Below are 25,869 nucleotides of genomic sequence, written 5' to 3' on the forward strand. Positions count from 1 at the left end.
ACCAACGCTTTCACAGAACAGCTTTCAACATTAACACCACTAGAACAATTATTGACAATTTTAATTCGCAGAAGAGATTGTCAAATTTGTTGTTCGTAATTGAAAGGCAATGTCGGACATCACATGTAAACCCATGAGAGTACTACACAAGATCCATTGACTTCCCCCAGCAGAACCAGACTGAAATTCATAAAGGGGAGGGGCCTTTGAACCTCTGGTCTCCACAGAAATCTTTGTCAAGAGACTGACAAAGAAACAGTCTTTTCTACACATATATATATATATATATATATATATATATATATATATATATATATATATATATGGACCAAAATGAACTCAAAAAGACTTCTAAATGAATATCAGTCCATCGCTTCACTCCATATTCATTAATATGTAACCCACACATTTGACTATCATGTTATAATCACTTATTGTGTATGTCTTTTAATAACTATGTGATAGCTTAAGGATACATATTCATGTCTAGTACCTATGTAATCAAATATGCTTGCTTGAAATAGTCCTGACAATCAGTTATTTGTCAATTGTATCATATTCTTGTTATAGGAATCATGTCCAAAAATTTGACCCTGCAAGAGCGGGAAAATTCGGACCACATGCTTGGTAAGATAACATATGATTTATGATGCCCCCGAGCCAAGACAATATCTGATTGGTCAAGACAACATTTGAGGTGTGGCCAACAAGCCAATTTAAATACTCAGGACACCATAAAATCTTGCTTTTAGTCTTTAGCTATGCTTCTGCTATTAGTCATGTCTGCTTTTAGTTTTAGCTCTGCTTTTGCTATCAGTCATGCCTGCTTTTAGCTTTTAGCTTTGCTACCTAGCTTTAGCTTTTAGCCATGCTGTTAGTCATCACTGTTCTTTGAGCGCAGTTCCAGCGTGCTTCGGCCTGCCTGCTGCTACTTAGCCACGATGAGAAGAAACACCACCTAGTCTCGTCAAACTTTACTTCTTTTCTTTTCCGTTTGAGAGTTTCATGTTCTGAGTTAAGTTTTGTAATGCCGTCTGACCTCGACTGCCCGTTCAACTTCAACCAGCGCACACAACTCTGCATCTTCAGCCAACGCCCCACCACGGGGTTCCCAAAACATCACTTCAACGACTACTGAACTTCCAGCCAATCAGCGACAACTTTACACAGGCAATGTACCCTCAGACATTTGTGCTGGTGTATCTATTATGATTTTAACCCCATTGAGGAACTCAATTAAATGATTGATGGCTGTTCATGTCTATGCAATTTAACGTATTGCTGTAAACTTGGGATTGCATATTTCCATTCTCTTAAACTCATCTTTCCCTAACTTTCGACCTTCCTGCAACTTGTGTGAATGTGTGAGTGCGTGCGTTTATGTGTTAGATTAGTTTATATGTTTTAGATTTATCTAATAAAGCCTTATTCATATTGAAAAGAGAAGTATCTTGTGTTTTGTGCTTACAGATTAATGTCTTAAACTGCCGATCTTGTTACTGTGCTAATTGATAGTTCTTTCACTATACTTTGGATATTAATATCCAGCGCAGATTTGATGTTAAATGGCTCCTTCAGTGAATCGCAGGGCGAATGATTCCCTTTGAGCTAAATTGACCTGTTTCCCTTACACTGTTCAAATGCTGACTTTTGCACGTCATGTGTGTGTGCGCACACATTAACATTAAAGCATGTCAACATATTCTGTTACACCAAATACACAAAATAATTATCTTTAAAAATGCATCATATGACCCCTTTAAATCAAAAATAGATTTTCAGTATTTGGATTTATCCAACACAAATGATTCATGATTAAAAAGTCAAATCAAGACCGATTCAGCTCAGTCTGCTGTATTTTTACACAATGAGTTAATTTCTTTTTCTCTTTTTCTGATTTTATAAATTATAACACAAAATGATTTAGAGGTTTTGAGTTTGCAAAATGTGAGTTTTGGTGATATCGACTGCTTTATTTTGTTTGCTTTCATTAAGACACTATGTAAATGTCAGTTTCCATCATCTCTGTCTCTGTGCTAGCCAGGGAAAATATCTCTAAGCAAAGGAGGTTTTTGCATTCTGACAGCTTGTGCCCAAATGAGTCAATCTTGTGTTATGTTACATAAAGCAGGCTTTCCAGAAAACCCCTGGGAGAGGAAGTTAATGAGGTTTGACCTTATTCAAAAGATCAGAGAGTTATGTGGATTAGAATAAAGTACTGCTTCAGAAACTTTACTTATTGCCCAGATAAACCTAGAGTAATGATTTATCTTCATTAAAAATGTATGACACATTTATGGGACATAACAAGTGTATTTCATTTATATACACCTTAATGAAACCATTCACATGCCCAGATGTAGCCATAAACTTAACAGCATAATAACATGGAAACAACAACCTTATAAAAGTTTCATGATACTTGTATTAAGGAGTTATTGTATAACACATGAATACTGCATGAGGCAAAAAGCTGAGATGTAAAGGTGATGCAGTAGAGTTATAGAGATCATAAGGGACTTAATGCCTGTTGCATCTATTTATGCATCCACTAACCAAAAAATAAAAAAATAAAAATAAAAAAATAATAATATTTTCTTTTTTTTTTAATGTGACCATACCATAAGGTATTTATATTTATTTATTCATATTATATAAAATACATATTACATGTGCTGTTTTATTTTATAATGAATGTTCATTTCTAATATTTTATTGCAATTTTTGCAACACTTGCCAAAATTTGGAACGGAATAGTTTAAAACCTTGTGTTATTTCAAAGGAATATATATATAAACATAAATATAAAACATTCAAAGTAAACAAACATTAATGGAATCTTAGGGGACCTGTCCGGTAGGGTTAACAGAGGGTTGAAGATTTAGCCTAAATTAAGTTTGCACCAAATGTTGTTTTGGAGTTATGCAACTTTTATTTCCCATAAACTAAAGAATACAGTAAAATATTTATTTGATCATTTATAATACATTTGTTAAAAGGGCTGAATTACAGCAATGAATGCTTCATAAACAGTATAATAAAAAAAAAATGAAAATGGAATGAGAGTATTTAGTATGTCAGCTTTTCCTATAAACAAAACACAATCTTTTGATCTGATCATTTACAATCTGTTCGTCTCATTTCATTCATTTACACTACAATTCTCCTGCAATCACCCTTCATGAAATTACATAAAAAAACAATGCAGAAACACATCTGTTTACATAAAATGTTGTGATTCTGAACTATAGTAAATCATTTTGTTAAACAGAGGCAGTAAACTTAATGAGAATAGAGGAAATGCCACTAAACAATAATTTACATTCCAGGGGTCCTTGATTGTTATATCGCAGCTCTCACCCTGCCAAATACTCCACATGTCCTTCCAAACCGTGACTCGATGCAACAATCTGAGGCTTTAGGCCTATACCTTCAACATGCTCTAAGTGCACATATATACACATCTTTATTTTAATCATTGCCTAACATATTCATTATACATACTTAAGTACATTATCTTCGCTGAATACTAGTCCCACATGGATACACTGACATTCATTTCTGATCATTTAACAAATTACTTCCTGACTCTATTCAAAACACTTTTGTGAAGCTGCTTTGAAACAATATTTATTGTTAAAAGTGCTACACCAAAAAAGTTTAATCAAACTTGTTTGATGACGTAAATACTAATAACTACACTCGTTAAAAAAAAACTACACTCATACCCTCAACTACTAATCTTTTGGCGGACAAAGCCCACCTAATCCCTGCTATAGAAGCGGGCGTTTGCAACTGGCTACTCAGATTTCTTCTCCTTCAGTGATGACCACGCGACATAGCGGTTCTGTTCCTTTTTCCCTGCCGTCATCCGGCAATTCCAAAAGAGCTTCTAAAAGAGCAAATTGGCATTGTTACAAATGCTGCGCTGTTACTGCGGTTCGTGTGGGTCTCCTCTGCACTCGATGATGGCCACAATGAGTGCGTTTCCTGCTTGAGGAAATTCCATGTGGAAGCTGCGCTCTTGGGAACTAAATGTTCTTACTGCGAGAACTTCAGTCTCACCTCTCTTCACTTGCAGATCACTTTCTTTTCAGAGAGGAACTCCACCCAGAAACCAGCATCTGCTGCCCCCGCTGTTCAGCCTGCTAAGGCTCAGCAGATGCAAGGATGCTCCCGCTCGGCCAGACGCTACCTTCTTCTTAAGCGACAGGGACCCCAACCCAAGACTGCATTGGAACTGGCGCCTGCCTCCCAAGTAGCCTCTCTTAGTTGTGTTTTTTGCAAGTGTCCGGGCACTCGGCTGCTGTTATAGCAAGAAAAATAAAACAAAAACATTTTCAAGAGAGCAAACTTCCTCTTCCATTAGTCACGATCATTCTACCACTGTGCTGCCAGTCAGTGCCAAGTTAATCCAAGCCCTTGAGACATGGGCCGAGGCCTGGTAGGCCATCCCCAGAGACCACCATGTCTCAGCAACGTGGTCCCCACCTTGGTGCAAAGCAAGGACGCTCACGTTCTGTGCTCAGAGGTGATGAATCTGCTGGCAAATGGAGCTGTCCAAAACGGTCCACCTCGGAGCAGGTCTGGCTTCTACAGCCGCTACTTCCTCATCTCCAAGAAAGATGGTGGCCTCCAGCCCATCCTCACTCTCAGGCACCTGAATTACATCTTCATGAAGAGGTCGTTCAATATGACTACACTGAAACAGATCATTGCGCAATCCAGGAGACTGGTTCTTTTGCCTGGACCTGAAGGATGCATACTTTCACATCCAGATAGCCCCCCATCACAGGTGATTCTTGAGATTCGCTTTTCGAGGGAGTGGCTTATTAATACACTGTCCTTCCTTTTGGACTGTTCCTGGCCCCCTGCACTTTTACAAAGTGCATAGACACGGCTCTTTCCCTTCTGAGACAGATGGGAATCTGCATTTTCAACTACCTTGATGACTAGCTTGTTCTGGCCCAGTCGGAGCCAGAGCTAATATCACACAGTACCCTTCTCCTCAGCCACTTAGTGCGCCTTGGACTCAGGGTCACTTTTGCCAAGAGCGTGTTGTTCCCCAGCAAATGAATATCATTCCTTGGAACAATTTTCGAATCAGCCTGAATGATAGCTGTAGTTGCACCAGAACGGCTCTGTAAGGTACTCAGTTACTAAATTAACCTCGGTTTCCTGAGATACGGAGTATTTATCAAGATGCAGAACACATTACTCTGGGCCCTATTTTAACGATCTGAAACGCAAGTGTCAAAGCGCGAAGCGCAAGTAACTTTGTGGGCGGGTCTCGGCGCTGTTGCTATTTTCCCGGCGGGATAAATGGCTCCTGCGCCCGGCGCAAATCTAAAATGGGTTGGTCTGAAGTAGCTTCATTATTCATAGGTGTGGTTTGGGCGTAACGTGAAATAAACCAATCAGAGCGTCATCCAACATTCCCTTTAAAAGCAGGTGCGCAAGTTCCATTATGGATTGCTATTATTGTGGCGTATTTACCAGGCGCACGCCAGGAGCGGTTCACAGCCGAGGAGACTGATGTTCTTGCAAGAGCAGTGAAAGACAGAGAAGTTGTGTTGTATGGGGATGGGAGAAACCCACCCAAAATACACCACAATGATTTCCGTCATCTCATGTGTTAATATTTTTTTTAGTGTAACAATTTATGATATGCAAAAATAACTGTTGCATCTGTGTAGATTACATGAGCAAAGTGTGTGCGCGTTGTGCACGCTATACATTATGGTCAAGCATGCGCCCTTAAAATAGCATAATGAACAACGAGCAACGCGCCACTGACTTTAGACTAGGTTTTTTCTGGTCAGTGGCGCAATTGTTTAATGGAACAGCAAAATAGCACCAGGGATTGTTTGCGCCGGAACACGCCTCCTTTTTTGCGCTGAACCGCCCAGGGAGCGCAAGTTCATTCACTAGTTTAGCGACGTGCTTCTGTGGAGGGAAAAGCGCGCTTTGCGCGGGTGCAAGATAGGAATGACACATGCGTCGGTGTACAAAGTCAATTGCGCTGGGTGCAAGATAGGGCCCTCTATCTCAGGGAACCGAGGTTACATTAATAAAGGACTATGTTTTTACAAAACAAGTTTAGTCAAATATGGCTTGGTGTGTTGCCAAAAACTCCAAAAACCTAGTGTGCTTCCCACATAGGAATAGAATTTGCAAAGAACATTTTTAAATGAAATCTTTATGTTGATTAAATTAAAACCACAGTATAAATGGTACAAATTCAGACTGACTGACATATTTCTATTTCACAGAACTTCATGTGACGAACTCTGCTAATTAAAAATGACACAAATATTGAGGAAACAATGGATGTGGTTCATGCTAAAGTAAAGTAAAAGTCTGCTTCTTAAACCAAAGAGGGTGAACAATGCTGATATTCATGTGGGGGGAAACATGCAAGCACTATTACTGACAGCAAGTTTAGTTTTACTTTTTGTTTTGTTTTTTGTTTTCATGCCATGCCTCATCTTATTAGTAGCCGCATTTCCACTGTCGGGCCAGTGCGAGCCCGGGCTTAAAATGGTCTGAGCGGGGCTAATAGCACCGAGGCCAGAACAGTGCAGGGTTTCCACAGTCGAGCCAGAAGCTCCGCTGCACGTCACTAAAACACGCCCTTTACACGCCTCTCAGGAACAATGTCACATGACCCCATCATTTCTCCAACAAAGAGAAGTTATCAGATAAAACTAAGAAATAAGTCACTGGAACTAGCGCAATCACAAAACGAACACTATAAAAGTTGCCATTTGTTCGCATGCTTTGCATATTTTGATGACATATGCTTCGCGGAGCTAAACTCTCGAGACGAGACCTATGACAGACAAAATATGTTACTAAATAAATATGCAATTGTGATAGAGAATAAGAAGCTGACGTCTGATTTCTCCAATTGGTTGCATTTACCATGTTTACTATGGTAATGTTAATGTTTAACGTGCATAGTCTTTAACATCTCTTATAAATATTTCTGCCTTGTTTAGTGATTATAATCCACACCGGATCAAGTCATTTCAACTAAGAGTCAGTTTTGAGCTCAAATTATTTAAAAAAGTATTTAATAATGGTGTTATAGCTGTTATCTTTCTGAAATGATCTGCAGCGCTGAGCTCTGAGAAACTCTGCCTTTGTTCATAACCCCTCCTCTAGCCCTAGCTGGCCTGCTTTGGCCCAAGGTTTTCGTCGGGCCAAAAAAAACCTTGGGCTGTTGGCACCGAAGAAGGCACGGTCAAGCCATGCATTGGTTAATCCCATGTTGTAGTGCAAAAAATAACAATAAATAATTAACTAAATATTGCGACCACATTATGTGCTCGTGCGACAAGCTAAACAAGTTAGTCGCAAAAGTACGGAAGTTTTAAGTGGCCATGAATTATAATTTTTTTCCTTCTTGTTTTCTCATTATAACGACTTAATTTTCTCGCTATCTCGACATAACGAAAGTTTTTTTTCTACATGACAGTTTTACATGATCCTTCAGAAATCATACTAATATAATGATTTTGTTACTAAATGCCTCATTCACGCCGTGAGATACTGACGACTGGAGTAATGATGCTGAAAATACAACTCTGACCACAGAAATTAATGACATTTTAATATATATTCCAACAGAAAGCGTTTTTTTGTTTCATTGTAAAAATGTATCACAACATTACTACTTTTGCTGTATTTTGGATAAAATAACTGCAGGCTCTGTGAGCAGAAGATAATTATAAAAATTTTTTATTAAATCTTACCGTTCAAAGACTTTTGGACTGGTAGTGTATATTAAAATGTTTAATAATTCATTCTGATTAATTAGACACTTCTAATTAGACTGCAGCAATAACATTTTGTCGCACATTATTTTATTTAGTTCAGAATCGGAGGAGAATCGTGATCTCCACCAAAAAAATTGAGATTCTCAATTTATCCAGAATCGTGCAGCCCTACTAGGATCCTGATGTGGATCATGTTTTGGAATATTACTCATGTCCTTCCAGGCATCGGTAAGCATGGAGATATGAGTTTGGGACCAGACGTTTATTCCCTTCTCGCAAAGTACTGAAGTGCCATGTTTGAGCAGCATAACACACCATTCATCCTTCCAACGTGACCTTTCCAGCAAAACCAAACATTTGTTTAGTATGAAAGGGCCCTCTACAAATAATGTCTTTTGTGTCCCCACTACTCCAGTTACGCGTTCTGAGAAAATTAACTCGTGGTGAAAGAGGTTAGATTACACAGCATATGGACTAAGTAAACTGCACAGTAGACAGCCAGTGCTGACACAAGTCATACTGGTCACCAACAGATTTCCACAGTAAAAACTAAATAAATCTTCCCCATGTTCTTCACGTCTAAAAATCAATAAAACAGGTCAGCTTCAAGTGTATGTTAACTACAAGAAGAGATCACTCCAGAAACTGAATTTCAGAGAAGAAGCATGAAAAGAGACGTTTTTGAAAAGGTATCCATTTATAAACCTTGAGCGTAAGAGTGTAAACAGCAACGCAAACTACACACAGGAACGCGAAAGACCCCAAAAAAAAAAAAAAAAAAAATTAAAGAACAACAAAACAGCACAACAATATTTGGGTACTGATAACAACAAAACCAGTTTAGACTTAATCATAAAAGGATCTCCCTGACCTCGTATGAGCAATGGTTTTATTCTTGTGAAATCCTTTAATTAAACAACGGCGCCTTGAACTACCTTAAGCAGGGTGGAAACTTCATTTAATGTGTCATGGCCCCGAGGAAAACATCCATCAAGAGCTTTAAATAAAAGTCGGCTTTGTGTAATGGATCTTAGTACTGGAGGTCACCCAGTTCTCAACTTCTCCTCGGATGTATAACGTATCCGCGGCATGGGCAAAGGTCTGGCTCAGGTGAAACCGTTTCAAAACCTGGATCCGTTTTGAACTTCATATTTATGTGGAGTTCATGGTTCTATTACATGGGTCATTTTAAAAGGTCAAGTATATTGAAACGACCCCTTTTTATTTTATTTTACTTTTAAACAAGACATCGTTCACTCACACACATGTTGTTACAAACCCGTGCAGCTTGGAACGTTGGATTGTAAGCAGAATCTTTATGCTGCTTTTACATATAGCAACAGTTTAGTGCAAGCATACAGAAGATCCTTGAAGATTATCAAATGAAATATCCAGTCAATTCATCTGCCATTTTTTATTTTATTTTTGATTATTGCAGGGTTGTGATTTCTGTGTAAGCTTTATTCTTGGCTATTAGCAATTTTTCACTCATGGTGGATGTTTAAATATAGCGAAAACTTATTGTTGGGTCATTCTGTGTCAGCTCAACCAGAGGTCCCTTACAAAATAGTACAAAAGAGTGGAAAACTCAGTAACTTTTATTTTGTGTTCTAGAAAATGAATGGTATTTTTATATTTTATTTTTTATGTGTAATTAAAAACTTAGTGAACTGCCTACCTAGCAGACAGCGATTTAAAGCATCACATGCGCACAGACCACGGCATGTTTAGGCCTCATAGATGGGAACCATACAGTTGTGCACGAAACGCAGCATTTTTTGGGCATCCCAGAATTTTTAGGAGTCAGTAGCATTTCTGGACATCAGAAATGTGTGCTTACAACACAGCATTTTGGGATGTCACAGATTCTGAGCAGAGTTTTATGGCATTATAAGCATGTCCAGAGTCAGTGGTGTTTTGGACATCATACAGTAGACCTTCATTTCCGGATACATAATATTTATCATACAACACTGTAGGCTATTTCTAGGTATTATTTATGTGTTTTGAGTCAGCAGGGTTTTCGGACATCCTATACAATGTTACAAATTAACACTGCTTTTGAGCACCACAGAAACATTCAAGATATACAGGCCTACTACATATACAGATATCTAGTCAGTAGTGTTTAGTCATATTTGGGATTATACGCGTCTTTACATCAGCACACTTTTGGACACCACTGTCATGTACAGAATCAGCAGTGTTTTGGGGCATCAAAGATGTCATCCAGTCAGTATCTTTTTAGGGGCATCATAGTTAGCTGGTTAAAAATGCTGCGTTCTTTGTACATACTCTAGATCCGATGCCTAAACTATGGTCTACCAGGCAGCTCGAGTCAGTTTTGAGACACCGCACACACCACTGTAACAAATAACAGCAGCAGCGAACCGTGTTGTGTAGGTTATAGTGTTGTTGTTTTATTAGATATGTAACTCACCCGCTTTGACAGCTCCATATATGGCCCGTCCGGTGTGTTTTTTGGCGATTTGTATGTCTTTCCACGCGAGAATCGCGCAGTTTAATGTGACCTCATACAGTCTGCTCTGAACACACAGCTCAGAACACAACAGGCGCGACTGCTTCTCCATTTCTGCTCTTAACAACAAATACACAGTAGTTATCTCACTTTCATCTTCAAAACGAGTTTATACTATACCGCCCGACGCTTTTAATTATTATAAAATACTACAATCGCTACAATAATGCTCGTTTTCCCCTAAGCAGTTTGGCTACATAGCGGTTTTCTCTTTCCTGGTAAAGTGGGAGGAGCCAGAGAGATCTGCGTCACACATAATCCTATTGTAGGAGGTGAGAATTGAGTGATTGTCATACTTTGTTTGTTTGTTTATTAATTTATTTTGGCACTGTTAGTTAATATGGGATCTACACTAATTTAGATAGAAATGTATATTATATATGACATATTTTGCCACTCGGAAAGTATATATTACATGCTGTATGTAGATTTATATATGTTATAAAATATGAAAACGTCTAGAACAGTTTTCTTCCATCATATATTTAACGTGTTGAACTTTTATACTATTATGTTATATAGGCTAATATAATATAATATAATATAATATAATATAATATAATATAATATAATATAATATAATTTATACAATGTTAAAGCTATAAGCTATTACCACGGTGGACTCCTTTAAGTGCAAGCAGTATTACTTTAATAAATGTATTGACATGGAGAAGCAAAGCAGAAGTTTTTCTTCTCAGTTCTCCAAAGTAGTGGTATAGGGTGTTTCCTCAATCAGATTGATTATATGGAAAAATGCGACCAATGCTGTCAACATTGTGCGTTATTGCAACGTTAATGTCTTATCAGGGCCGCGGGAAGTAATTTTGAACAGGGGGTGCTGTGAATTTTTTTTTTTTTTTTTTGACAAAAAACCTATGAGCCTATAGGCCTATTTAAAATAAATTTAAAAAATAAATACATTGAGATTTACTACTTTATTGTCATATACACTTCAGTGCACAGGGTCTGAAACACACAGACATCAGTTCTCAGATATGCGCAATGCCTTATTAATCTGAAGCAGAAGCAGAATCAGAAATAATAGTTTAACAATCGAAAGAAAACGAAATAATTACTTTCATTACAATTTCAGATAGCCTATACATACATGCAACTTATTTAGATACAACAAATAATATTACAACAAAATATAATATTAATCAAACTTCACAATAATGCTAAAACAATGCAATCGATTTGGGCAGCTGGCTTGAGTCACTGCACGTTTATGTCACACGCAACTCTATTAACTCCAAAATCTTTTTACGCACACCACAAGGAAATAATCTCTGACTATTTAAGCAATTTGTTTATTGAACAGTTCTCCACATCCATTACGCAAAAAACACACGCACAGTATAACGCTTTCTGTCTCCATCTCCAACCTTTTTACACAAACCACAAGGAAATAATCTCCAACTATTTAAACGTTATTTAACAGTTCTCCACAACCATTATGCAAAGAACACACGAACGAAATAATACTCTCCATCCCCACCACCTTACAAAAATACTATAGTATACTACTTACAATTGCTTGGCTAGTCAAAGCTGATCCCACACTTGTTGCCAAAAAAATAAATGTTACAAGCGCGGCAGCACAATGCTCTTACCTGAGCTACATGCAGGCAGGGTGCCCTGGTTACAGGTGTACAAATGTCGAGTTGCGCTGTATCATATAAAGATGGATGTATTCTGCATGGAGCGAGCGGGAAACCTCGTTACTCGGCGACCAAACCTGCCTGCCTGACGTTGACAACGTAACTTCCGAACCTGTGTTGATTAGGCCTCAAAATATAAAATTAAAATCCAAAATATACGTAATAGATAGACTGCGTGTGTCAAAATCATTTTCTAAAATATTCATAAGGAATTTATAAATTGTGCAAAATAGTTTAATAGGCCTACATTTTTTTATCTCCCTCTCGTCACTAGGGGGTGCTGCAGCACCCCCAGCACCCCCACTTCCCGCGGCCATGTGTCTTATTGTCTCTTTCAATAATCTTTCTAATTGCCATTATTCATTCTACTCAGGAAATAGTTAGCCCACCTAAAAATAAATAAAAAATAAAAATAAAAATAACACACGACAAAAACACAGTATGCATCATAATTAAGCAAGGCCTAAAACTGTTGTACTATATATATATATATATATATATATATATATATATATATATATATATATATATATATATATATATATATATATATATATATATATATATATATATATATATATATATATATATAGTACACTTCTCCACATTTCACATACATTAGTGCCAATTCTGCGATAATAAGCATTTTAAGGCATGTCTCAACAATATTTTGAAAATGTGTAATAATATTGTTATTAAAAACTATTTTGACGTTTCTTTATCACTCCAGTGCTGTGTTGTTTATTGATTTATTTAGTGACATCCTCGTGTGTTTTATGTTTAGAAATGAAACATTAATTTACAAGATTGCATCAAACATTTTAACAGGAACTTGGGACTGTGAGGGAACTAAAGAAGGCGTGGAGAAACGATCACTTTTGATTGGCTGGTCAGCAGTCACTCATGAGGCCGCTTAACCAATCACAGCCGCGCTAATGTGCGGTGGGCGGTACCAACATGGCGGCTCTCTGAGTTTGCGAAGAGAAATTGAGGTGTAAATAAACTCTTCGTGCACATTTTGCACAATTTATCAGCTTATTTCGCCCCTTTAGTTTATGAGCGAGTACTCTGAAGCCAAAAGATGTCAGGCGACGGCAGCAAAAAACAGTTCTGGAAGAGAAACACAGCCAAGGTTCCTGGGAAGTGAGTGACGTGTTCATGCTAATGTCGAGCTCTGTGTGTGAATTGATATGTGTTTAAATTAAGATTCAATTAATTGAACAATATATATAAACTCAAGATCTCATAGGGGGAGCTCCAAATGTTCTGAATAACACGTGTCAATCAAATCTGATATTCTTAAGGCTGTTTTTATCGGTCTTTTAATGTGATGTGTGTTAGCTGTACAGCTCCCTGCATATATTGATGTCAGTGATCTATTAAATTTTTATATCATCATAATTATATTTTTCTAACACTGACATGTGCCCTTTGATTAATGTGTATGTGGTGATAATATCTGTTGTATCGATCAAATCTCTGTGTTAATAGTTTAGTTCAGAAAGTCATGTTAGCCTGTTAGCTATGGGCTTCTGGGCCCCTCTTTTGACAACTTACAAACAAGTAAAAATTGGTACAATAATAGCATGACTGCATTAGTTAGAGTATTTTTATATATAACGTTACCATTATAATGTTGTATAATGTTACACTGTAACTTAAAACAATACCATAGTAGTACAATGGAGCTTTTTAAGTAGTTATGGCAACAGAAGCAACTTTATAAAACTTCATAACTAAAGTAGCGTATATAATGTGGGTACAATCACGTGACAAATTAAAAATATTTAATAACTCTTTAAAATGAAGGGTTGTTGTGTTTTGTAGTTTTGCTTCATTACTTTTAGACTTGTCAAACCAGTTTTCATATCGTCTAAATAATGATGGGGAGTTAAAAATAAAGATTTTTCCTATAAACATCCATCTGATCACTTATTCTTTTTCAAAGTATCCAGCATGTTTATGGAGCCCAACACCCCCCATTTGACCCTCTGCTACATGCCAAGTAAGTGCAGTTATGTATTTTGGTAAACAACTTTTTTTGTGTGTGTGTATGGTTTTGATATTTCAAACAGTTTGAAATTTTGGTAATATGAGGGTGCAAAAAACAAACAAACAAACAAAAAAAACATCAGCATATTGAGGAAATCGCCTTTAATGTTGTCCAAATGAAATCTTTAGCAATGCATGATACAAATTGGATATATTTACGGTAGGAAATGTACAAAATATCTTAATGGAACCATGACCTCTACGTAATATTCTAATGATTTTTGGCATAAAAGAAAAATCAATCATTTTGACCCATACAATGTTTAGTTGGCTATTGCTACAAATATACCCCAGCGATTAAAACTAATTTTGTGCTCCAGGGTCACATATTCAAAGATAGAAGGGGATCTTTTGCTTAATTTTTTTTAAAAGACAGTTTCGTTTGCAACCCATTTTACTTCCTTAATTTCAGCACGATAAAGAAAACTGAACAATGTTACAGCATATGCCACTGTATAAAATTGTGTGTTTATATATGGTTGATGCTGTTGGATTTTCTATTTGACTTTAAAGTATACACAATTTAGAAAATAAAATAGGTTCACATGTACGTTTAATAAAAAAAAAAAGGCAGAGCATTACAAGTCTTTTTTTGTGAGTTATTGATTAGATCTTGAAAAAAAAGGAAACCTTAAACAGAAAGTCATTTCAGAGGAAGAACAAGTTATTTCAGTTGAATTAAAGATAGCATTGTTCCCCTTTCTATAAAATGCATAGATTAATCATTCCCAATAAAAACAGAAATGTGAGTTTTTACAATATGAAAAGAGTTCATTTTGATGTTGAATTTGCATAGAATATAGTGGAAATGTAGTGATCGTACTTGTTGCCATTTTCTTTTTGACAGCCACAGATGTTTCTAGAATGAATCAGCAAACCCTGCCCATTGAATTGCCACATGAACTAGACTAAAAGCAGCCGCCTTTGTAGCTTCTGGAACGAGATACTTAAGAGTAGGGTTGGAAAATTTCCTAAAATCCTAATATGTTTACAAAGTTTGCTGGACATTTTCAACCTTTTAGCAGCTCTACCCCGTTAGAGGAAATCTGATTTTGAAGTTAGCTGGCTATAGTAGGGATGGCCGATATATCGCATGCGATTGTCATGCGCATTTCGTCAGTAAAGTCGGTTCCCTGATTAGCGGTAAATCGCCATCAACTGCTTTCAAATGGAGCGGCATTTAAAAGACATAGCCGTAGATCACTGACAAGCTACGCAATATCACGTTCATTATCGCAGATGAATCGCCTTCGATAATGAACGCGATATTGCGTAGCTTGTCAGTGATCTACGGCTCTGGCTATTTAATGCCGCTCCATTTGAAAGCAGTTGATGGCGATGGCTTTACTGACGAAATGCGCATGACAATCGCATGCGATATATCGGCCATCCCTACTATAGCCAGCTAACTTCAAAATTTTGTTGAGAAAAAGTAACTTTTTTTGTAAGTGAACAGTGAATTGGCGACTAACAATTAGAGTCCGAGAAGCAAGAATTTCCCTGTTCTTTATGATTTCACCATATTTAGGAATATCATTAAAGTTATCTGTCGAAGACCGGCATTCTGTATGAGTTTGATTCATATATAAACAAAAGTCAACATTTTCTCTTGCAGTCTGATGAAAGCAGGAAACAAGCCTCCGTCTGCAACTACGCCAGGAAAACCAAAGAAAGCCACCACCTTCCAAGAGTTTGAGAGCATCACCAGTGATGCCTGGGATGTGGGAGATGATGATGATGAACTTCTCGCTATGGCAGCCCAGAATCTCAACATTGAGGTCGTTATGGAGACAGCCAATAAGGTGATAGAAAACCACAGCAAGCTGCGGGAAAGAAGACAGCAACGGATGGACAAGATGACTGAGCCTGATGAAAAAGATGGACAGGAAGCACACGAGGAAGAGGAGGAAGAGCCAGATGAAGAGGATGAGAGAGAGGAAGGGGCAGAGACGACAACAGATCTGTCGTTCAGTTCAGAGGCTCTTCCACTCAGTGGCAATAGACTGGTGAAGTCACACAGTGAAGCCCCTGTCGGCTCGCCTAAAGGTCAGTCAGACATCAGAACAACTGCATTTCCTGTCTCTGTTTACTCTTTTGGTCTGGTTTATTGTTTGAATGTTTGTTTAGTGTTAACAAATTTGAAATTAATCTTTGGTTGTTGTGTTAAGTGGTGTTTTTGTAAAATAAAAATAATAGATAATGATTAAAATAAATATTAGACGAAAAAAAAATGAAAAGTAGTTTAAAAAAGGTGGAGTACTAAAATAAAATAAACTAAAAAATAATAATACATGAAAAGGCTAAACTGATATTAAAAATCGAAATAATAATAATAATAACAATAATAATATTAAGAAATAATAAAAATAAAGTCTAAAACAAAATTACTAAAACTTTAGATGAACTGAAAACATAAAATGCTAATAAAAAAATGATAATGAGCAGGGGAAATCTGTTGCCTCATTCAGAACATTCATTCATGGATTTGCCCTGCACAATGTCTTGACACACACATGGACAAGTGTGACATCATACTGTAAATAAATATAATTGAAATTCATGCCTCGCACACTTAAGTGCACTTTAAATGGAACACATACTTTCACTTCGAACTAGAATCCTGGTAGAATATTCTGTGATGTCCACTTAGCAGGGCACTTACGTTCAAGTGGAACCAGCATCTGAAGCCATAAGAGAAACATACAAAATGTGCAGAGCAGGGGGCGCGAGGACTGGAATTGAGAAGCGCTGACTTTTTACACGTTGTGTTGCATCACGCCGCGTAAACAAAACCATGTCTGCATTTGTTATCGGAGAAACGACAAACAACAAGCGCTACTCTACACTGCTCAAAATTCGAAATATTGTTAAAATTGTAATTATTGATTTATAAACACCTTTAAATATAAGCAATCTTAATAGGTAAATATAACCCTGTGACACAGTGAAATAACATATCACTGTGCTTTCGTAGTGACTAATTTGAAAAGAGGAAAAATGTTTCTTTGGATTTGGGGTTTTGTTCAGCAGATATAGGTCATTAGGCAATGCTTAAATTCATTTTCTAATGTCTTTGCAATGCTTTCACATATCATAGTTCTTTTCATAAGTTTTTGCCAGCACTTAAAACCCAGTTTTGCACAGACTAGCAAAAAAAAGAAGGTTTTATTATTATACTGCCAATTTTGTTGTGACTATGTTTTTTGGCGTTTAAATGCAAGACCTTGCTGGGAAAAGATCAACTAATTTAGCTCAAGTCTTAAATGAGAGTTTGGATTTGGGAACAGACCTGTGACCTTCTAAACCTTCTAAAACCTAGACTTCCCTTTTCTCCTTGTCCTTTTTCTAGCTAATTAGCATGACCTTCATTAAATTGTTTCATTTGAACTTGTGGTAATTAACTGGGAGGCTGTAACATTGTAAACCAGTATGGCCAAGGCAAATTGGAGTCAGTGAAATGTCAATCAATTGTTTTGTGTTCACCAATAAGCTTTAATATGTTAATATAGAATGCATTTTTTCCCCCATAGAGCTGTCACTCAAACTTTCACTCCTGATACTTTTGAAGCATAGCAAATCAAATCACAGCATCTTTATTTCCAATAATATTAGAATCCCAGTTCTTAATAGTACTTCAGTGACCTGAAGGCCTCAAATGTCTTTCAAATTAAAAAAAATGAATGGGTATGATGTCATTGTAAACCAAAATCTAACCATACCAAAGTTCGCTTCTGGTTTGTCTGGGTAGTTTGAAATGGCTCACTAGCGCAAACTTTCCAGAAAGCTTCCAACTGACATTGGTCCATAGCAAATACATAATATGTGGCTGTGCTTTAATGCTTTACCTTATTTGACATGGAAAACTTTCAGGAATATGTCTCAACTCTCAATAAGTTTATTGAGGTGAGACACGGCTAATAACATGAACACACGGGAGAGCTGTGAGACGGCATTGGGATATTTGCAATTAGTACACTGCTGCTCATCTATTTCAAAACACTTTCTAACCTCTGCGCGAAGAATGAAACACTTTTTCCTATGAGTATTTGATTACATGAGGATTGTCGTCTTCCATCAAGGTTCCTGCCCTGACAGACAGTTCTGTCAGCTTATTGTTTTGCCAGCCTCCGTGGCAGTGGATGACTGTGATAATGGACTTCCTGTTGATGCGTTCCACCTCTACTCTAACAGCACCTTGTGTTGACACTGTCAACAGCCGTCACGCACTGTCTAATTTCTGCAGGGATTACATGAACGCCATTAATCGCTGAAGATGTTGTGATGCTTAATGGGAGAATGATCTCTCAAAGTCACCCAGAGACACATTTAATGCCCCTAACAAGCATACAATCACATTTTACAGTGACGTTCAGTGTTATGGACTGCATGCAAATTAAACATTTGGGAAAAATCAATTCACATATGCTTTCACATATCCTTTGTGATTCTTTGTGAGAACATTCTACCAAATCATGTACCCATATACCCATTAAACCTACTGACTGTACATGCATGTACACTCAAAGCCCCTTATATGGCATCCTTACACAACAGTTAAAGACGTTTTAAAGGGTTCCTGACATCTTCACTCTAACACAGACCTCTGTATACCTGATATCACACCTCACATCTCTCCAGATGTGTTTAGTGTACAAAATGCAGTTGAGCAATTCTTGCATAAACAAACAACAGCAACTTAGCTGTTCATTTCATTTTAAGGGTTAGTTCACCCCCCCCCCTCACCAAAAAAAAGTTTCTGTCGGTAATTACTCACCCTCATGTTGTTCCAAACCTGTAAGACCTTATTTCATCTTCAGAACACAAATTAAGATATTTTTGATAGAATCCTCCCTCCCATAGACAGCAAGGGTATTACCACGTTCAACGCACAGAAACGTATCAAGGACATCGGTAAAGTAGTGCATGTGACATCAGGGGTTCAACTGTAATTTTATGAAGCTTCGAGAAACAATAGAATATATTAACATAATTTATTCAGCAGTTCTGTGCCCTGAGTAACCGGCTTCCTCCATTTTCGAATGTACCCCATAACGAAATTAGCGTGATCAGCATTGTTTATGTTCAGAAGACGGCGTGTGCATGCAGAATTGTTGAAGTTATGTTGTTATTGTTTTCTTTTCACAAAAAAGGTATTCTTGTAGCTTCGTAAAATTACGGTTAAACCCCCTGATGTCACATGGATTAATTTACAGATGTCCTTGCTACGATTCTGTGCGTTGATCGTGGTAATATCCTTGCTTTCTATGGTGGGTCAGAGAGCTCTCAGATTCCATCAACAAATACCTTAATTTGTGTTCCGAAGATGAACAAAGGTGTTTGAACATATTAACTGATAACTGTCACCCATCCCCTCAGTGGGATGCCTACTATACTTCACTTTATTACAATTAAATCCTACTCTTATCATGACAAACTATATATCGTTGGAAATGTCTAAGACTCCTAAATAGATATTTTACCAATCTTTTTTGTTAAACATTATGTAGGAAAAGTAATAGATTAATTTATGGCAAGAGTGCACCTCAAAAACCTACATCATAACAGGAGTTCTGACCTTTGTCAAAAAAAGTCTTTGTTGCTTTTTTCTGTCACACTTTAGAAATCATCAGAAATGATATATCACTTGAAAACCTAAAATCTCAAAATGCATCCTTTGGAACCCATTTTAAATGCAAACATTGCATTAGCATGAAAATTGTACATCAAAATCATGAATTATAAAAATGTAGGTTTGGATCATGCACTTTCAAGTCTATGTTCAAAAATGTGAGTGACCGTTAACAGGTTAAACCTAGTGTAGGAAAATGGCAAAAGTAAATTATATAATTCAATTTTCATTTTCATTTTGCACAGGTATGGGAAATAGGGCCGGGACTCGATTAAAAAAAATAATCTAATTAATTAGAGGCTTTGTAATTAATTAATCGAAATTAATCGCATTTTAATCGCAGATAAATATTTGACCTGAGAACAGTGAGAAGTAATTTTTTTTCACATGGATTTATAGTATAGCACTGAATAATGACTGAATACATAAGCTTAAGCAACAAAATATTGTTTATTTTTGTTCAACCAAGTCTAGCAGACCAGTGCAATTTTTGCCATGAAGTGTAGCAATAGCATATTTAGAAACAATTTAGAAATAGTACATTTACGAAATTCAGGAAGCTTATAGGTGCTGAACCTTCTGTAAAGTGTTTTTTTTTTTTTTTTTTTTTTTTTTAAGTAAAACACAATACTGTAAATTACATTCAGAACATTGGAAACACTGACTATTAGAAAACATCTCTCTGTTGCTTAAGAGGCCATAACATACTAAGTCCAACTCTCAATAACCTTGGCCAAAACAATAAAGAGTTCAACATAAACTGTTGCACCAACAAAATAATACATAGTTCAACATAAAGTGTAAAGTCCACGCTAGCTGCTATATGTTTTGCGTTGAGGTGATACTTGAGGCTCGATGTGCTGCGGAGATATGTGAACGCTAGTTGGTGCTCCAGTATAATCGGTCCGCCGAAACTCATACAGTGAGAAACGTTCCGCGGTGCAAAAATAAGTTATAAAAAATTAATTCTGTAATTAATTAATCTTAGTTAACGCGTTATTTTTTGTGTAATTAATTAATCTCAATTAACGCGTTAAAGTCCCGGTCCTAATGGGAAACTGTTCATTTAAATACAGAAATAAATTTTGCATATTACATTTTAAATAGAATTTTGCTACCCATATGCTTCCATACTCTGCTTTGAGAATCACACGTAATCTCATCATGACACCATGAATTGAAATGAAAGTGGAATCTAACTGAAATGAATTGAATCGTGTGGTGCCCAAAGATTCCCTCTAATGATTATGGCACTCTGAATGAGGTGCATTTGTCCGAGCTCTATAATGGATTTAGTTTGACAGAAAAGTGTTTCATTACCACTAGCTGAGCATCTTGGGATAGCTTCCTCTCTTGACCTATGGGCGATCTGATGCCTAATATCCTATGTGTCATGAATTGCCTCCATAATTACATTTAATGGGCCGAGGGATGTGAGAGAGCAGTCCGTGGTTTTTTTATATGATCATTAAAGCTGTGTTTTCTTTTCTGTTGTTTTTTCAGAAGTAGGCGTTGAACAGGCAGTGCTTCACAGACAGCAGTCACTCCCGCACAGGCCTGCGATTCCTCTGGTGCCCCGCATTGTGGATCAGAACACATCCGGAACTCCTGCCATGTCCGAGAGAGAGGCGTCGAGACTCGACAAGTTCAGTCAGGTTCTGGCCGGACCTAAAACTGATCTGGGTAAGATGCTGTTTTATGGTTCTTTTACTTAATTTCTGAACTCCCGGAGCAGTCCGTCACACAGTGTTACTCTTCATGTGCTTGGCTATAAGAATACTCTTAAATCTTCAACCCTGCTCCTTGGAACCCACTGTCCTAAAAGTTTATTTCCAGCCTGCTTCAGCTCACCTGGCCTGTAATGTTTCAGGTGATCCAGAAGAGCTTGATTACCTGCTTCAGGTGATTAGAGTTGGAACTAAACTATGCAGAACAGTGGATACCCATGATTTAGGGTAAATTATTCATTATTAGAAACATGTATTAAGAACGTAAATAAAGACAAGTTTTAACAATATGCAGTCACTACAGTCTTTGCTCTCATATAATTGCTCAGAAATATTTCTGAGGTTTAAGCAGGGCATATCCATGAAGTCAAGATGGTGTAGATGTTGACAGGTCTCTGGACGTTGGAGTGTCAGTTCTGGTTTCATCTGACTGGCTCTGAGGGCGTCCCTGAATCAGTTTGGCTGCTGTTGCCATTATTAGACATCTGAAATTATGAGTCAGACATGTGGCAGCAGAATGAAATATGAATGAAATCTATAATTAAGCTGGGATCTCCAACATGATAATGAATTCCCATCCATCCACAGTAGGGCTGTCAAAATGGCTGAAAAAGTGTATTCAGATTTTGTACTTTAAATATGATCAATATTCATTTTATATTCAAATTTCAAATGCATAATTTCAGTTAGGGGTGAAGAAAAGCTTTTGGCTTCTTTTCTGAGGCCACAAGAGGGCACATCGAGTAAAATATTACTAATGCACATTTATTCAAAGCATAAGATATCATAACTATCTATGAAAGAAGCGCATAATGTTTAAAATAATGCTTAGATAACAAATATAATTAATTAGGTTGATTAAACAACTATAAACAAAACAGCATCATGTATGTATGCATAGTTTAATACAAAGGGCGGAAAGCCAATCGCACAGAATACATTTTCATTTAAAAACATGAGATGCAGTGGGATGAAAAAAACAAAAACAAAAAAAAAAACACGAAGTCTTGATATGTTTTTTTTTTTTTTCAAAGTTAAACTTGCATTCATTTTACATGGCTTTCTACAAATGTGGCTCCTTTGTGCAACAGTGAGAGATGTCTCTTTAGAAAATGTGCAAAATATGTGTTCTGTGTGAACGGCTTGATTTCAGTTTTGATGTAAACAAGAACGCAGCAGCGCCACATCTAGTGGCTCCAACTGGAAAGGCTAACAAAAAACATTATAATGAAACGACACTTATCAGTCCCTCCAGAAAAAAGCGATTATGCGATCGCCTGATTTAATGCATAATCAGCCAAAGGCCGATTTGTTACATGACAGTGGAGCCAAATTATATTGCGAGAACTAGTGAAAACTGCGGTTTGATGAAATAGAGAAAAAAAAGGTGATTCCCCCAACACCCCCTTCTCAATAGGCTACTAACACTGTTGTAGTTTCATTCAGAAGTTGATGCAACTTTACAGTTGTAAGACTGCACTTTTTTTTGCAGAAAAGTACCAAAAACTTACAGTTGTAATTATATTAGTAGTATGTAAAATAATTTACGTTGCAGTAAGAGATTGCAACTTAAATATTCTGTGATTTAGTATGCTCGCTTATCATAGAAAGTAATAAGAAATTATTCTTTACATTAAGGTAGTAGCCTAGTGAGAAAAAGTTCACACAATTTCATCGCAAAAAATTGCAAAAATATCCCGCATATTCCATCACATTTTTTAAGAAAACGTATCGCAAAATCAAGGATTTTTGCCCGCAATAATCACAAGAAAAATCCGCGTTTTTCTAAAGGGACTGACTTATACTGCCATCGTATCTCATGCGCCCCTGATAAGGCTGCCTCCTTAATGCACACCCAAAATTGGATTTTTATATTAAATTCAACGAATATTTGGCATTCAAAAAAAATGCTTGACAGCCCTAATCCATAGCACTAATGACTGCCCCCTGTTGGTAGAGACTCATAACACAAAAAAACTATTAAATTGCCCTGAGCACCATTTTTTTTTCTTTGTTGAAGTATTTCCCATTGAAATTGGAAGTTTAGGTGGAACATTTTAAATAAGCTTCTTACTATATAGAAATATTGTAGCATTTACAACTCCAAGCTTCCTTGTTAGTCCAACATGACTATTTATTGAAAATAAACTGCAGAAACGGCTCTTTGGAAATTATCATGGTTATACCATCAACCAAAAACATAGGACACTTGCATATTAACAATATGTAATTAGTATATCAGTTAATCAGTTATAATAATGTAGGTAGTGCGTATTTTATATTACGAAGTAATTACGTACGTAAGGAAGGAAATATGTGAGTTTGTTTGTGTACATGCACAAGAAAGGAAGGAAGGAAGTACTACGTACGCACTCAAGGAAAGAAGGAAGTCTACATAAGGAACTAGTGTTGGGCGATATGGTCATTTTTCAGATCGTCATATCGTCAGCCCATGAGATCGACGATACACAATATTATCGTGCATGGGTGGAGCAAAATATGAATATGAAATTTTTTCCATATCGTTCAGCCCTAATGGACAGTATACCGTACACACAGCTTCAATGGAGGGACTGAGAGCTCTCGGACTAAATCTAAAATATCTTAAACTGTGTTTCAAAGATAAACTGAGGTTTTACAGGTTTGAAACAACATGAGGGTAAGTTATTAATTACATAGTTTTTGCTATCTGGGTGAACTAACCCTTTAATATAAGAGCCTGCAATAATGCGGATTGACCACTGTGGTGCTGTCTCACCTCATATCCCGTTTGGAACTAACCGATATACTGTGTGCTTTCCTCTCAATAATAAAATAAACACATCAAAAACAGACAGCGGTGTGAAAGCAGCAGTCTAATGATTACAGCAATGTGCATCAATTCGGTAGTTTAGTAAAGTACAGCAATGTGCAGCAAGTCGGTACTTTGGTTAAGTCCAGTCATGTTACGTTTATTTATATAGCACTTTACGCAATAGACCCATAGCCTTAAATCAAGTAGCTTTACAGTATTAAACCAGACTCAGTGTCGCTTTCATTTAGAATTACAACTTGATTTTCTGTGATAAATTATAAAATCTTTTTATTAGTGGAAAAAAACAACAACTTTTATTTAAAGTTATAATTTGGTTTGCAGAGATCAAAGCTTAATCTAATGCAGGACTGTTTTGATTGTCATGACCCTACAAGGTAGTTTAAGAGAGATTATGTTGTGAATAAAATGGTCAATCCAAGAATAAAGCATCTTATCACTTAACCTTTATTTTGTTTCTTATACATAGACTTACAAAAGGAGATTTTAGGTAGAATTATGTGTCCTTCAGTTACTTTCTCATATAGCTAGTTTCTCTGCCATCTCATTTTGTGTGCCAAATATATTTATTTGTATAAATGTATGTATAATTGTAATTACATATGTCTTTCAAAAGCTGAAGTGATAACCTATAATTTATTTGTTAGAATATTTTAACAAATTGCAAAGGCTGTAAAATCAATAAATGTGTACTGATTAATCAGATAAATAATCACTGGTTAATGGTTCTAATAATCATTAGATTAATTGATTATCAAAATAATCGTTTGTTGCAGCCCTAGTCTGTACATATGGGAGGAAGGAATTTGCATAAGGAGAGGAGTGTGTATGTTTGCATGAGAAAGTGTGTGCGTACATGAGGACGCAATATAGCAGGGGTTGCACTGAATAGTTGATTAGTTGACTTTAATACTCTGCCCTGACTCTTTAAGCTTGCCATTGACTAGTTATTGATCCTATAGAGGGCGCAACGGGATAAGAAATCTTTGTAGTCCAATTTTACGCTCTGTTTCCAAATTAATACATATTCCAAAAGCTCAAAATGTGTGATTATTCAAAACTGAACAGGAGAATGCATGTTTGAAACCGTTTATTGTACAGGTAATTTAATCGCCGTTCTAATATATTGCACTGCTGCATTGTAATGCACACACTTAGTAACTTGTACGTCACATGCAGATCATGAGAACAGAAACATTGAGTAATGCAGACAAATGAGCTGTTACCCTAGAGGAGCGATAGCCATGTGGGAAGGAAGTATGATTGTCATTAAGTATGTGAAGTTCATGTAAAGTTTTTTTTTATTTTTTATAAATAGGTAGGCACAGTTTACTTCTGTCTAAAAAATTAATTCCAGGCATTGAAGTGTAAGCCTTTAGATCTCAATATTTTTAAGACAAGAACGTTTTAGTGTATTTGAGCATTGTACCAAAGCGTCTTTGAAAATAGATGAAACCGTACGTAGACATTCAATTTGTCATATCTGACACACAATAATGAGCAAAAGTAATTTTTCTTTCTTTACAAGCTCTTGTTTCTGAAGCGTTTGGTGTCGTCTCTCAGTCACTGTATTAATGAGTACCTGACAGATGTGTTTTTAAGAGGGATGCCATCAGATGGTCAGCTTTTACCTCTGAGAGAGAGAAAGACTGCTACAATCACAGGAAG

General features: G+C 36.7%; 2 protein-coding genes across 4 annotated transcripts in view; one reads left to right on the forward strand and one right to left on the reverse strand.

Moving 5' to 3' along the window:
- LOC113057940 (ceramide kinase-like) overlaps positions 1 to 10,567 on the reverse strand; it is a 30,048-nt gene extending 19,481 nt beyond the window's left edge. The window contains exon 1 of the mRNA XM_026225565.1: positions 10,222 to 10,567. Coding sequence (XP_026081350.1) covers positions 10,222 to 10,372 — 151 coding nt within the window. The 5' untranslated portion in view covers positions 10,373 to 10,567. The remainder of the gene's footprint in view (positions 1 to 10,221) is intronic.
- Positions 10,568 to 12,904: 2,337 nt separating this feature from the next.
- Positions 12,905 to 25,869, forward strand: part of LOC113057948 (TBC1 domain family member 22A-like) — a 130,219-nt gene continuing 117,254 nt past the window's right edge. For all 3 annotated transcript variants that reach the window (XM_026225579.1, XM_026225597.1, XM_026225588.1), the window contains exons 1-4: positions 12,905 to 13,124; positions 13,930 to 13,986; positions 15,649 to 16,079; positions 21,166 to 21,345. In XM_026225579.1, coding sequence (XP_026081364.1) covers positions 13,063 to 13,124; positions 13,930 to 13,986; positions 15,649 to 16,079; positions 21,166 to 21,345 — 730 coding nt within the window. In that variant the 5' untranslated portion in view covers positions 12,905 to 13,062. The remainder of the gene's footprint in view (positions 13,125 to 13,929; positions 13,987 to 15,648; positions 16,080 to 21,165; positions 21,346 to 25,869) is intronic.

Source organism: Carassius auratus, chromosome 4 (assembly GCF_003368295.1).
Source record: "Carassius auratus strain Wakin chromosome 4, ASM336829v1, whole genome shotgun sequence".
NCBI lineage: Eukaryota > Metazoa > Chordata > Actinopteri > Cypriniformes > Cyprinidae > Carassius > Carassius auratus.